General features: G+C 39.1%; 1 protein-coding gene across 2 annotated transcripts in view; it reads left to right on the top strand.

Annotated features, from left to right (window-relative positions):
* SORBS2 (sorbin and SH3 domain containing 2) overlaps positions 1-16,096 on the top strand; it is a 240,325-nt gene that overhangs the window by 184,148 nt on the left and 40,081 nt on the right. For both annotated transcript variants that reach the window (XM_050947268.1, XM_050947269.1), the window contains 3 exons: positions 4,800-4,849; positions 8,326-8,504; positions 12,068-13,642. In XM_050947268.1, the coding sequence (XP_050803225.1) occupies positions 4,800-4,849; positions 8,326-8,504; positions 12,068-13,642 (1,804 nt within the window). The remainder of the gene's footprint in view (positions 1-4,799; positions 4,850-8,325; positions 8,505-12,067; positions 13,643-16,096) is intronic.

Here is a 16,096-nt window from a genome sequence, read left to right as displayed (position 1 = left end):
GTGGGACAGTATGGGAAAGCATACAAAACTGCTGATGACTTTGCTCCATTTTGTTGTGCAAATAAACAGAGAACTTTGCTTTCTATGCCTGCCAGTGTAACTTCCTCAGTGTTGGCAAATTCTAGCAATTGTATTCCATGCATTGCAATATTTGGTGTTATTCTTAGAATCCCATTTCCTAGAGTCAGATAGTTTATTTGAGAATCTCAATCTCCATTTTTTCAAAAAGTAAGTTTTTAGCCCTCATGGTTGCAGAGAAAAGCTTGAAAACATGAATCATAAAGGCTCAAAAACCAGGGAGCAAATAAAAAGCACTCAAGATTTATAATGTTTTTAAACTGACTCACAATTTTTGAACATGCCAGGGTGGCATTCTTCATCAGCCCTAAATTAATTCCAAATCTTTAGAAAATGAAATAAGGACAATTTCCTGAGATCTATAAAAAGGTTTAATATCTATGAAAACACTAAATTATTATTAATAGAGCTTGGTAATAGATTTGGCTCAAAAACGTAGTCCTCTATTTCAATAGCATATAGAGAGGTTGTATTGTGATGCTTTATTCTCTGCAAAACATGGATTATTGGGACTAGTTTCTCATTGTAAGCTTCACTCTAATCTGCAGATAAAATGATTTCTTCATATGGGTTACCAGGCCTCAGAGACTTTGGTCTGCATTCATCTATTTCTGTTTTTCATTTTTTTAATCCAATTCACTAATTATTTTATCTCTTCCAAAATGCATTACACTAATCAGCTAGCAGCAGGCAATAATATAAAGTAATGAATTAACACATTACCAAGCTAGATGACAAAAAGATCTGGAGACCCATCTTCCTCTGGGATGTTGAAACCTGCAAGCAATGTCTTTCCGATATTAGCAGAAAAAAAATGTGTCTGTAAGAAACAAAAGAGAAGCTAATTTAAAGCATTATTTGTATTGTCACAAACAAAAAGGACTGTGTTCTAAGAGCTGAAAGCTCTCCTCTCATAGGAAAGGGTGTACATGGGGTACAGAAAAAGCTTCATGGGAAAAGGACACAATTTGTAGCAAACCATCTTTGCTGATGTGAGCTCCTAATGCTAGAAAAAGCCAGGCGCATGGCCAACAATAGTGGCACAGTCTTCCACCAAAAGGGCCATTGCTAAAGCAGTCATGCCATGTGGACAGAGCCATACTTCTGGGAACACTGGTCCACACCATCCATCAGTCCATGAACGCGTGTGCTTCAGCACAGTGCCTTATGACCAAAGCTAGTAGGCGCAATGGATGAGGAATAGAGAAATCTGCTATATGTATAAGCCACACATTGCAAGTTAATGCTGCCTGAGGCAATGTTAATTTGCAAAGCCTAGCTCCTGTAATAACTTAGTCCAGGTATTAGTGGTGTCACTTACTTGTGTATCAGACAGCACTTTTTGGTTGCATGTACATCCATCATGCTCTTCTGTTGCATATGCTTTGGGGTTGTTTTGGGCATAACACCCAAAAAAGGCCCTTTGTGTAGCACAAGTGCTTAGGCATCCTGTTTTGTTTTCATTTTCAGCTATCCTCTTCTCTCTGTGGCACAGGAGCACAGTGGTATGCCACCAGTATTTTAACACTGGATTCCACAGAAATATTTCCCCTTAGTCTGATAAACCTTGTTTTCCAATGCTGCATGCACTGCAGAGAGGAAGGATGAGGGACAAAGGATTCAATTTCTTTTTTCTCTTCTTTTTTTCCCTTCAATTTAAAATAAATTAAAATACCTGCCATTAGGTGCAATCTGGTACATGTCAACAGTATGCAATTTGCTCTTCCGAAGCAGTTAAGAGCCCTAGGAAGAAAATCATCTTTGTTGAGATACTATAACAGTATTCAGAGTAGTGGATTCAGTAGTGAAATTGCCCCAGGTCTCCCTTCAGTGTGGTGACAGAATTTTAACAAAGGGACTCCAAGGAGTCCCCAAGAGTACCCCAGTGTAGGAACATATGGCCTGTAGAAAACTTGTTTTCTTAGTTTGGCAGTATTTTTTGCCTGAGCCTGGATAGCAAGATTAGTTGGTGTGAATACAGAAATAGTGAAAACTTTGAAATGGAACAGTTTTCTTGGAGGATTCCCACGCGTCACACAATTTAGTCCCATAGCCCATTTCATTTCAGAATGAATTGAAAGAGAACAAAATGAGAATAGCTGTCTATATTTTGAAAGCTGGTCAAACATGTACATTTTGAATGGGAAATTTTAAAAATTCTTTCTCAATTTTCTGCAAATTTGGGGGGATTTTTTTTTGAAAATCAAAACCTTTTTTGTTTTTGCTAAAAAATTTCAATTTTAGATGTTCCATTGAAAAATCAGAAAATTGTGAAGGAAACAAATATGTTCTTTTCCTTTGAAAGGCTAGTTTTCATTTAAAAAAAAAAGTTTGAGAAAAATGTTCAGCCTGCTCTTAACAGGTTCAGCTCAATAGCTGATAAGCATATTAAAATCTAGCAGTGACTAGAAATAGCAGTAGCTAACTCTTCTATAGCACTTTTCATCAGTACACATCCAAGCACTTTACAAAGATACTATCTTTATCCCAATTTTATAGATGGGAAAACTGAGACACAGAGCGGAGAAGTGACTTGCCCAAGGTCACACAGCAGTCTAGTGGCATAGCTGGGAATACAATCTAGGTCTTCTGAGTCCATACCCAATGCCTTATCCATAAGGCTATACTATATTCCAGTGAAACCTCAGGCTTGCTACGGTCATGTCTGTTAACATTATATCCTGCCACTGATCCATTTGTGGAACTCCCAGTTGAAATCAGCTGACCAAGAGCAGCATGCAAAAACTGGTAGCAGGATATGGCCCTTAGATTATACACTGTAAATAATAAATGTCTCCACTGGATCCAGTTCTGCCATCATCATATAAAAGTAAAATCAATAATTGTTGATTGGTTGTGGGGCAAGATGATGATAGTTGGCACTTAGGTTACGTATTTGTAGTAATCAAAACTTTTTTCAAATGCATAAAAAATGTACATAGTAGATGGTATCCTCTCTCTTCATCCTTGTCTTCAGTTTGTAAATTCTGTGCAGCAGAGACTGTGTTTTGATATGTGTTTGTACAGCACCTAGCACAATGGGACCTTGATCCCAATTGGGAACTCTGGACACTACAGTAATATAGGTATTTATTAATAATAATAATAGTGAATACAAATAAATATTGATGAGTAAAGCAAAAAGTTTATTTCAGATAAACACAAGTTTTGGTCCTCATCCAGAGCTAATCTGAAGCTCTTTCCTCTGAAACTGATTTTGCAATTATTTTCAGCTACTTTCATCTCAACTTCCATTCCCATCTAAAACCAAAAAGTTCTGAATCGTGTTAATGAAGCTGTTTAAAATGTCTGGAAAAATTTGGGATCAGTTGCAAGTTTTAGGCAATGTTATGTTCCTATTTTATCCAAATTTGTGTGGCTTTCTCTACTTTTAAAATGTAATAAAGTTTAGTGGATAATCCAGTAAATTATGTTCATTTGTGTTCTTGGTGGAATTGTTTAGTATGTAATCTGAATTTTTAAAGAATGAGGACTACTGAAAACTAATTTCAGACTGCTGCCTCTGAAGAATCTCGGGTATATCTGGTCCTTATAGAACCCATTATATTTAGGTATTGTTGACTGTGATTATAGAATACTCCTGCTGTGCTGAATGTCTGTGGTAATGCAAAATCTATTCCTAAATGTTTCTTAAACCAAGGATGACGACCTCTAGAGTTGTGATTACATGTCAGTTACTAAAAATTAGTTTGACTGTATTATTTTTTTTGAACTTTGAATCCAGTCATTTTTTTAAAATTGATATATGCAATGACAAAGCATTTAAAAAGACCATAATTTTTCTATATGATTGCAGCACACCCTATACTTTTTCTATACAGGGAAAAGTGGATCCTTCAGCATATAAAGCCATGTGAAAATTCTATTTACAGTTCACTGGGTCATCTTTGAAATGATATAGCATGAAATATTTAACATTTCTCTGACCTAGCTTTGTGCCCATGAGGAGGCACGATGAGGACAAGACAATTCCTTTTCTATCGACCACAAAAAAGTGCTACGTAACTCTAATTCTGGCTGCAGTCTTGAAACCTATTAAGTGAATTGTTTAAAAGTATTTGTCACTTAAGACTGAATTTACGTTGACAAGTTAAAATATTTCAGGGTAGCACTGCATTCCATCTTTCAGGTGTCATGCAATAGCTACTGTTAAAGCAATGAAAAGGCATTAAGCCTCTGTGAAAAGAACGGTTCTTAAAATGAATTTAGAGTGGCCAGCAAATGGCCACAAAAATGATGGCTCTTTCAGCTACATTTTCAAAGAGTTTCCAGCTTTAATTCACATTGATACTTTGGTGAGTAATTGGAGGAAATTCTGCGGGTCTTTAAATGCAGATGAAAATTTTCTTTTTCTTTTTTGATTTTATATATTTCCACTTTTAATCAATTTCAATTACAGTGTAGCAAATTATGAAAAAGCAAATAGAAAGTCCTGGATTGGTATTTTAAATTGAAAGATATAACTGAAAGTGTGGTAAGAAATCTTATGGAGCTCTTTTAAAAATGGTATAAATTCTTTTCTGAAATATCATTGAACCTATAGTCTGCAGTGCATAGGACATTAATCATGATAGTCTGTTTTTTATGGGGCTCATCTTAGGGTCACTAATTTAATGAATGGTCCAAGATAATATCCCTGGAATATGTCACACTTTTTTCCAGTGCAAAAGTTTAATGGATTGACCTGTTTGTTTTCACAGAGCTCCTTATATCACCCTTCTCCAGACAAAGGCCTGGACAGACCTTCTAGGTAAGAAACATGATGTGTCCTTGCAGCAGACAAGCTGACCAGTCCTCACAGAGGGTAGAGGCCTGCTGAGCATCCTGAAGTCAATGGGGGTTGAGGGCACTCTGCACTTGCATAGCACTTCTTGGTATGCAGCCTACAGCATCCCACATATGGGATAATGACAAAATATCATGTGGGTTCTCTTGAGATTTGCAGTTCTTCCTTCTGTTTTAGAAGGCTGTATTGCCTGCTATTCAGAACGTCACCCAATCCTTCAAAGCTCTCCACTGGCATCCCTCACCTTCTGTATTAACTTGTAGCCTCTATCCCTCACTTTCAATGCACTGCATACAATACTCCACCTGTCCCAACATCTTTGCACTCATTTTTTATTACGCCTCTTCTTTGCTTCACTAAAGCATCCAACCTCACTTTTATCTTCATATGATTCCCTGTTCTCGTCTTTGTGCTTGGAACTCCCATCCCAGTGTGCAAAGGTACCAGACTCTCTTCATTCAAATCTCTCTTTAAAATGCCTGTATTTCACAACACCTACTTGTATTAACCTTTAAATTTAATCTATTACCTAATTTAAAAATGAAAAAAGAATAACCCAGCAACACCTTATATTAACTTTTTCCTCATCATGCAAAACAACCTGTGGCTGTTTGATGCATCTGTCTATTTAGGCCCTGACATTGTATCCCGAAGCAAGATCCACGTGCTCTTGGGTGCATGAGACCCCATTCTTTTCTACTGTCCCTTTTCAAGGGTTTCCTCTAATATGTCCTTTCTTAGGCCTACCCCAGGACTGCTATTTATTCCTGTATCTTAGCTCAGCTTTCTAAGCCTTATCTATTCTTAAACAGGCTTTGCCAGTATAAATATACTGTAGAACTATACTGGCAGCCCCCCCCTTGTGTAGACACAGTTTATTCCAGCAAAAGAGTTACTTTGTTAGTATAGTTTAAACCAGTTCCCTGAACAGAATAAGCCATACAGATAAAAGAACTTTTTTGCCAGTATAACTGCATCTACATTACAGTTTTTGCCAGCAATTTTTTTCTAGTGTAGCCCTGCCATAGAGACCAAATATATAGAGGGCTTGCCAAAATGTATAGGAAAGAGCAAAAATGTGAGGCAAAGACAGGTCTGCACTGGGTCTAAGGCTCATGTGGAGGATGATGATAACATAATGTCTCCTGTGGATGGTAACTTCACATGTCCTTACCACTGCTCCTGCTCTAAAGGAACTCTGCAATCCTCTCATCCCTTCCCAGCATTCAGCCTGGGAAAGTTTTGCTGGCTGTAGTCGTACTCAGCTCCAGGTACCTGGCAGTCTGCTCCAGCCTCCAGTCACTGGCTCTGAAACCTGAAGCTTTCCTGGCTGGGCTGGATTGTGCTATTCACATGGGAACTTTGATTACTGCTGCTGCAATCACTGCACCTTGGTGCTCCTCATTGCTAGCAGCAAAAGTGAAGGGTGGCTACAGGGCCTGGAGCAAATCATGAGGAGAGTGATAGGGCAAAGAGCACAGTGCAAGGAGCCTGTGTAGGGTGACCATATGTCCTGTTTTGGCTGGGACAGTCTGTTTTTTAAGCCCTGTCCCAGCTGTCCTGACTTTTTTGGCCAAAGTGGACATTTGTCCCGTTGGCTCTTGCGAACTTGATCAGTTGGCAAGAACAAATGGGACAAATGTCCACTTTTGTCAAAAAAAAAAAGTGAGGTGTGAAGGAACGTGTGGAGGGGGGGCTAGTGGCAATGCCAGCCACCACAGGAGGGAGGAAGCAGGGCAGCGACACCTGCCCCAGCCTCACATGGGGGGAGGGCAGAGCAGATATAGCTCAGGTGATGACATCAGCCTCAGCCTTTGGGAAATACGGTCATCCTATTTAGTATGTGCATTGCTGCTCGCCTGAGACCTGCCTGTCCCCCATCTCCCCTGCAGGCAGCGGGGCTTGGGCAAGGGGCTTGTGACAGCCCCATGCATGGGAAGGGTGGGCTCAGGTGAGTGGCTTGGGCCATTCCCTTGGTGGGGGGGAACAGGGGGAAGAGCTCAGGCCTGCACCACATGGCATCCTGTTTTCCCTTTGGGAAATTTGGTTATCTCAAACCTGTGTAGCATGGGGACTGTTCATTTGCAGGTGCTGAAGCCTACAGGCTGTCTTAGACAGTTATCCCAAGCAGGGCCAGAGTCACTTACACAGCCCAGGAACTGCCTACAGCTGCTTCAGTGCCACCAACAATTCATTCCTCTGCTTACTGGTTCTAAACAGGCATGATAAACTAAGGGTGGGACAATGCAAAGGGGCAGGGACAAAGAGACACTGAGTGAGGCCAGAGCAAGCCAATGTGCCCACCCAGGCAGTAGAGGGAAGAGCTTTCTTTGGAGGGAATCAAGGGATATAAACCACATCCCCTGTTGAAAGCTAACATTTGTACCATGGTATAAGATAGGGATCGGCAACCTTTGGCACACGGCCCATCACGGAAATGTGTCAGCGGGCGGGGACAGTTTGGTTACCTGCAGCGGCCGCAGGTTTGGACGATCACAGCTCCCACTTGCTGTGGTTCACTGTTCAGGCCAATGAGGATGCGGAAAACGGCGCGGGCCGAGGGATCTGCTGGCCGCCACTTTCCGCAGCCCCCATTGGCCTGGAACGGTGAACCGTGGCCAGTGGGATCTGCGATCAGCCGAACCTGCAGACACTGCAGGTAAATAAACCATCCCAGCCCACCAGCAGATTTCCCTGATGGGCCACATGCCAAAGGTTGCCGATCCCTGGTATAAGATGAAGGACTGGGTTACGATCAGATAGTGGATATAGCTGTTGTGCCACATACAGCTCACAGGGCAGCCTCCCAGCACCAAGAGAGGCTGCAGGGGCAAAGCTGCCCGTGTCTCTGGCAGAGCAGCAAAGCCTGGGAAGAAGCAAACTGCCAAAACTAGAGATTGAAATTTTTGAAATAAAGTCCTTCAGTCAAAACACGACCTTTAGTGCAAAAACTTGTCAACAATGTTGAAATTTTACATTTTTGTGAAAAATCTAGTGTCTCAAAATAATCCCTTAAAAACATTGAAATGTTTATGGAAATATTTCAGTAAACATTCTGATTGTGTTGATAAGGTTTTAGATAAAAAATATCAGGGAAGAAAGTGAAAAATTTTGGATAAACAAAAGAAGGGGTCAAACCTTTTCAAAACCTTTAAAGATGAAATGGCTTCAAAATTCTGAAAATTTTCCTGAAAATAGATTTTCATTTTTTAGTCAGCTTTAGCACAAATGGGGCTTCATTCTGCAAAGTGTGCAATTCTTGGGGGAGCTGCAAACAGTGCCTTTTCCTGTTATATTTTTAGTCTATGCATTCACGTGGTGTTGGGACTGTTAAGTGGGCCATGGCTAAGGGGCCTGCTTATTGATCCCTGAAGAGAAAGTATTCAAATGAGCCCTGCTCACAGAGTTTAGACTGGCACTAATATTGATTATTTCTTTAGTTCTGCAAGTGACTACAGAAAAAGAAGGAAGTCGGAGCCTGCTGTAAGTCATCAGAGGGTGCACAGTGATCAAAATGCAAACAGGACTAGCCTGGGCCATGCAGATATGCAGGGCACATACACTACCCTTAGAAAGCCTTTAACTAGCTCTTCTCCTTCTTCTCCATCAAGAGCAAAAGGTAAGAGACAAGAAGATTAGCAAACAGACAATAACCTTGTTTAATACTGAGTTCTTATTGCATACAGTATTAAATGTTAGTCATAACTTCCAGGTACTATATGCTGTTGCTCGGACACAATTCACTAAAGAAAAAACAACAGCCTATAGTTTCTAATGAAAGGTTAACCTGTTCATTCTTGATTGTGTTGTTTCAGGCTGATTCAAACCTGGATTTATTTTTCATATGGAGTATCTATATTTATTCAAAGAAAATCAATCAAAAAAGAATGTGATATGTAAAATTGTACCTAATTTCATAAAACTACATTTCATACATTGCTTTCTTGCCAGCACTTATGAGATTGTTGTCATTTTTAAAACTCTTCCAGTATGTAGTGGAGTAAGAGAAACGGCATTCAAAATCACTGCCATGCAAATAAATCCTTAAAACTTTCCTTTCCTCCTTCAAACCTCTGATTCTTGGCAGCTGATAAATTCTAGGAATCTAATTCAAAAAAGAAAGTGCCCCAGTATGAAATTGAGATGATGGATTTTGTCAAAAACTCAGTAGTGGGTGGGATACAACCCATATAGTTTCTGATTCTTATGTAAGATGGTTCTTTTTTAATTGTCAGTCACTCAAACCTCTCCTCCTTATATGTCTAGTATTTCTTACCTGTAAACAGGTTTATTTTCTAAAGTAAGGCAAAAGGTTTCAAGGTACAACAGTGATTGTTTACATTGGGAGTAAATATACAGTTCTGCACCTCCTTCATAATCTTCTTCTTATTATTCATTTATTTGCATTACAGTAGTGACTAACATTTCCAATCAGAGCCTCATTGTGCTAGGCACTGTTTAAACTTATAAAAGCCCATAGGAGCTTACAGTCTAGGTTACAACCGAACATAACGGATGGACAAGGCAAACAAATAGTAGGGAAGATGTTGGAGGATGAGTAATAGGAAAGCAAGCATAGCTAAGTACAGCACGCATTAAGGTACAAGTATTCTCTGTATTGAGGGATGGATCCCTGGAAAGCATTTGCCACAAAATTGAGTATTATTTATATGGGTATCCAGCCTGGAGCAACGCTATATTTCATTGACTCATAAAGAAATGAAACGCTACTAAAATATTACATTTCTTGAACTCAAGTACTCTTTCAAGTAAAAAATGTGTTGTAAGATTTTTGATCAGGATATCATTTCAGATTGTATCTTTAAAAGTTAATGTATTTTAGGTAAAAATAATAAGTGGAGAGAAGTCTGAACCCAAACCCTAGACCTATACAGCCTCAACTCTGCAAATGTTTGAAATCCAGATCCAGATTTTAATTTTTCAGGTGATTTCTGTTTTGTTCAAATTTGACCAACCCAGACTATGGGCTCTTTGAAATCTGTATCCTGAACTGAATTTTGTAGCTTCAGCCCATTTCTACTCAAAGAGCGTTTCTGTTGTGAAAAATGACTCTGACTTGTCTCTCGTGACTCCCAGGTTAGAAGTAAAAGTATGGCTTTTCTAACTTTCAGCCTGAAAACTCAACCCTGGAGTTGAGAGACAAGTTGAATTCTTTGGTTCTTGCCCATCATCCCCAGATTCTGCAGGCTAAATTATATCTTCAGTTACACCAGTGCAATGCACCCTATTGTTTTTAGATTATGGCCCTAGTGACACCAATGTAAACCCATTGGCTCCATTGTTGTTTCAGAGGTGTAAATGACTGGCCTTTCAGCCTGGAGAGAGATTGTCAAAAGCACCTATGCCATCTAGGTGCACAAATTCCATTGACTTTTATAAGTTCTTAGGCATTTTGAAAATATCTCATTTGGAATTTGGCTATCATTTCTGCTAATAATGCAAACAAAGTAGAATCCAGCTCATTTCTTCTATTGGTCCTATGAGTGTAAGAAGAGTAAAAAATAGTAAAAACATTTTATCTACAGCAGATAGGGATGTAAATGTGTTGTGCTGAGTAAGTAGGAGCCATTGTTACAGAAAAGCTGCTCTTAATATCAAAGAAGTCGGTTTTCTAAAAAGGCATGAGTTATGAAGTTGCACTTTGGAGTTCTACATCACAAAGCTTAACAACAGGTTACCATCTCAAGGTAGTTGTCACATAGTGCCATGTGGATGGCCACATTTGAGATTCAAGCTCAATTCATTACTTGGGCAAGAGCACTGCAGAGTGAACTCGCAGACAGCTGGGGAGCAACACTGATGGGTTCCAGAGACAGCCATATCCAGCGTCACTCAGAAGGACAGTCAGCTAAGTAGGGAAAATAAAAGGAAAAATGGCTGGAACTTTGGGACGCTTTCTGCAGGAAACACACCCACAAGTACACATAGAAATGTGTTTAGTGAGGCTGCTGCATTGTTCACATATTATGTTGTAATGTTCCTTCCTAGTCCATTCAAGATCCATTCATCACATAGTTTCATCACACATATGCTACCTGAGAGACCAGAAATCTCCCATCCATTCGTATACAGAGATTTTTTCTAAGTCGTCTTAGTTAAATGTGCAGCTGTGGTAAATGATTTGCATACACAACACTGTTTTCTCTTTCATCCTATACCAGGGGTCGGCAACCTTTCAGAAATTATTCACTCTAATTTAAGGTTTCACGTGCCAGTAATACATTTTAACATTTTTAGAAGGTCTCTTTCTATAAGTCTATAATATATAACTAAACTATTGTTGTATGTAAAGTAAATAAGGTTTTTAAAATGTTTAAGAAACTTCATTTAAAATTAAATTAAAATGCAGAGCCCCCCCGGACTGGTGGCCAGGACCTGGGCCGTGTGAGTGCCACTGAAAATCAGCTCACATGCTACCTTCGGCACATTGCCATAAGTTGCCTACCCCCGTCCTAGACCAAACACAACTGTGTGCAAAAGTCAAAATCCAAGTGTACAACAAGAACTTTTTGTCAAACATAAATTTACATTTGCTCATTTTTGGCATTTGTTTTTCATGTTATTCTTTAACATCTATATTTTGGTAGTATCTAAAGGCCAGATCAGATTGAAAGCTATAGTGGTAGGTTCTGTACAAACAATAGATTATGGTTCCTGTCCCTGAGACGGGCCTGAGACAAAGTTCAGTTCTGCCTCTGGATTCATGCTTTCCCAGAAGTAGGGTGTATTCAGATCCAGACTTTTGGTTTGGCCCCATCTCTACCTCTTCTGTAGTTGTATTGCCTTTCTACCAGCCTCAGAACCAATGGTACCTTTTGATATGTGGTACTTTTAATGTAAAGATATGCACTGCCTTAACATTCTAGTATTTAAATGTGTTTTATTATTAATAGAAACATATGGCACTAAATCCTTTCTGATGTTTAAATTATATGGAGTACATTTTTACAGTTGGAGAATTAAATAATTGTTTAGCATGGATTATTTGCTTTTCTCTTCTAATCTTTAGGAATGTGTATGCTGTACTTGATTGCTAGATTAGATACACCAACTGCTTTCTCTTTTCTGTTCTGATATATACTGACATTATTTCCAACTTTTTGAACTTGTTAATTTCTGGCAATGTCTCTTTTTTACCATGCTGCTCAATGGATTATAAAGGTGGAGATATTAGTCAAGTGTATCCATCCCTTTTCAGTTATTCAGTGCACAACCACAACACTTCAAATGAATTAGATTATTGTAGCTCTTATAGACAGCATTTGGCTGTTCCAAGTGATTCAAGAAGGGCAATCCATTATAAGAATGGTTGGCAAATGACTCGTCAGAATGCAGAAGTCTGGAGCAGCACAGAAGAAACTGCCTCTCCCAAGCGGAAATCTCGTAGCTGCGATGATCTGTTAACAGATGATCATGATAGCTTTCCTGATGCACAGGCCAAGTCTGAAAGTATGGTATCTCTCATTTGCGAGGAGGATTCCAAAGGCAGTTGCTCATTGACCTGGGCCTCCCCATATGTTCCTGAGAGCCGCAGTACTAGTCGGTCAAGAATTCGTCATAGATCTGCACATGATACCCCAGGATTCCTAAAAATGTACAAGAAGATGCACCGCATCAATCGCAAGGACTTGATGAATTCTGAGGTGATTTGTTCTGTAAAATCCAGAATATTACAGTATGAAAAAGAACAGCACAAAGGTATGCTTCAGGGCTGGAGAGAGTCTTCTACTGAAGAGGTGCCCAGGGACATGGTGCCTACGAGGATATCCGAATTTGAAAAATTAATTCAAAAATCAAAATCAATGCCGAATTTAGGTGATGAAGCATTATCAACAGTAACACTAGAGCCTCCTAAAAATGGCTTATGTTCAAATCGGCGATTTTCTATCGAGTCCCTGCTGGAGGAGGAAAATCAAAGTAGACATGCCATTCAAGTACAACGCAACTGCAAGCCTAAAACTCTGGTGCCAATTCATATTGAAGTGACCAGTGATGAACCACAAAGATCGCATCTGGAGTTTTCTGACAGTGATCAAGATGGAGTGGTCTCTGACCTCAGTGACTTTATCCAGATAGAAGGCTCATCCTTTTGTAGTGAAAGTGACTTTGACCACTTTTCCTTTACATCTTCTGAGAGTTTTTGTGGATCAGGCCACCATCACCATCATCACCACCATCACCACAAGCATCTCATCAGCACTTGCAAGGGGCGATGCCCAGCATCCTACACCCGCTTCACCACCATGTTAAAGCATGAAAGGGCTAAACAGGAAAGTACTGAAGATCCAAGGAGACAAGAAGCAGAATCTGGCCTCTCTAAGATAGCATTCCTAGTCAGTCCAGTGCCTTTCCGGAGGAAAAAAAGTTCAGCCCCTAAAAAACAGACTGAGAAGACTAAATGCAAATCATCTGTGTTCCAGGCACTAGATTCTGCTCTTAAAGATATCTGTGACCAAATTAAAGCAGAAAAGAGAAGGGGAAGCTTGCCTGACAACAGTATATTACACAAACTTATTACTGAATTGCTTCCAGATATACCCGAAAGGAATTCGTCTCTTAAAGCTCTTAGAAAAAGTCCCATGCACCAGCCTTTTCATCCACTGCCTCAAGATGGTGCCATGCATTGTCCACTTTACCAAAATGAATGTGGAAGACTACCTCTTAGTGCCTCTTTTCAGGACACGGATACAACCAACAACAACAAGCAAGACAATGATAGTGCACTGTGTTTCCAAGGTGGATTACCTTCCTTTCTTTTATTCTTGTGATTGAGTCATTCACTCTTGTTCCTTTCATTTCCAACCCTTTGTCACTTCATTTTTGAGTATTTGTTTATGCAGTTTAGCATAAGTGTTTACCATATAAAGGGCATGATGAAGAAAGGGTATTATATTTACATAGCTATATGTGATAAATAATATAAGATGGCTAGAGTAGTTGTCCATACACAACAATATAGTAATCTGGTTATCAAATGGTGACAGCATTATTTTACAATTAGGTGATCAATACAGCAAAGTAATATAATGCAATAAAATAAAAAAATTAAGGGAGAATCCCTGTTTTCAATAATTGGAGCTTTACGACGACAAAGATTTTCTGATAATTAAAAGGTATAATAAATATATGCATCATAATGTGATGACCACGGGGAAAAAAATGCAGTAGCTCTTCCATTTTGTTTATAATAACAAATGTGCACTGCACATTAATAATATTAATAAATAATGTCATACTAACAATATTTTTATGTACAACAGATGAAAATCTGAACGTTTTATAATGAATTCTGTCCATTTTATAAAATTGTATTCAGTTCTGTCACAAATGTTGCTACCTTTGAGCAACACAACTTTTTTGTGAATAGAACTCTAGGCTATTTTTAATGAAGGTTCCGTTTCCACTGCTGAAATGATACATTTTGCAATTTCCATGGCAGCAAAATTATTGAATGTAAAGTGTCTCCATTAAATTTTGAGAGAGACACTATCCCTTTGAAATGGCAAACAGAAAATGAAAATAATCAAAACTTGAAAGATACTGTCAAGGTGAATATGAGTAGAAACTGATCTCTCTTGACAGGAATTCTGTTTTAAAGTTCATACCATGAGGAGTTCATTGTTCTATTTCTCTCTCTCTTTTTTTTTAATCATTGCTTGAGTTTAAAATATTTTTTAAAGTTTGACTGCCCGTGATATTCCCTGTAAGCAAACTACTGTAACAGCATGTGTGCACAGATGTATCTACTGGCAGACTCAGAGAATTGAATGTCTTTTGTAAAGACATTTCAAACCTGAGTTTTTTATTTTAAAAAGTGATCAAACTACTCAAGGTAAGAATGACAAAATGGACTGCCAAAGAATTCTGGTTTTAGACATACCCTCTTTAAAGGTGTCTCTTCAGTTATTATGATTATCACTTTATAAGGCTATTCCGGAAATCATGTAATTGAAGCAGGGGGAAATCTATGGCTTTCTAATATAAATTGTGGAGTATACTACTCTTATTTTTTCTTTAACATTCTTGTCCTGTGCTGAAATTTTTGCTAGTGCCACATTTGCTAAAAAATATCCAGTGTATTCTGCAAGACTACTGCTGTGTTATCTTAATGAGTTAAATAAAATACACAATGGAGTCAGTAAAACCTCTCTTGCAAAACATCATTAGTTTCATCAGTCATGGTTTTGAAATGTCTTCAATTATTTCCTGGCATTGAATCATAATGAGTCATTATAAACAGAACCAGAAATGTGTATAAAAGGATTTAGATGCAGCTCTCATTTGTATTTGCACAAATTGGAAGCAACTCCTTTGAAGTCACTGGGCTTACCCTAGATTTACACTGAAGTAAGTGAAAGCTCAATCTGTCCCTATTTTTTCAAATATAGCTCCAAACAGGTTTTCTTCTGGAAATAATGATCTCAGGAACTTTACCATTTTGTGTCCTGTCCTTGTGCGTTTCTTAAAATAATTTTTTGCAGTCCACATTATTTTAAGCTGAGTTATATGTTTTATATGAAATGCACTTTTCATACTATATTGATATTGAAATTCTACACTTCAGTTTATCAGCAAAATCCTGCCCAAGAAAGGAACCAAGAAAACAGGAGAGAGGGATCTCTCCCCAGGACTTAAGAGCAGTAGGAGGTATCACAACTAGCCCTCTTGTCCATCCATCGTGTCTGCAGTAGGATATCGACGGCAGGGAGAGGGGCATGTCCAGCAGCCCAGCCAGCTAGCAAGCATGTTGCTATCACTGGCAAGCATAGTTAGGTGTGTACTGTTCTCCTTGCTCTGAGAAGCAGCAAAGTACAGTCTCTCCATAGTGTTTCAGTCCCCATTTAGAATCCTGCCCTAGTCAACAGGATGTCATATCAAACATGACCTACCAGGTATCGTGTCTCCCCGCCCTCATAATATTTACAGATTTAAATTATAGCTTGTCTTTTATACATGTGATATTGGTGAAAAGGGGACAGGGAGCACCCTAGAATACCAGGGCAGGAACAGGACAAGATATTGGCTGCCAACTGACTAACCTACTATAAGGGTGTCTCTAGCCCTGCGGGTACGCTCAGCCCTCCAGCAGCTTGACCCTTACAGAGCACACACCACTCTATTTTGGAGCAGCAGAAAGAAGTAACTGCTGAACATGCTGCCTCTAATCCCTCCGGCAATTTTCCCTGCACA

The sequence above is a fragment of the Gopherus flavomarginatus genome, chromosome 3 (genome assembly GCF_025201925.1).
Source record: "Gopherus flavomarginatus isolate rGopFla2 chromosome 3, rGopFla2.mat.asm, whole genome shotgun sequence".
NCBI lineage: Eukaryota > Metazoa > Chordata > Testudines > Testudinidae > Gopherus > Gopherus flavomarginatus.
Note: the sequence above shows the minus strand (reverse complement) of the source record. Positions and strands in the feature narration are given on the sequence as shown.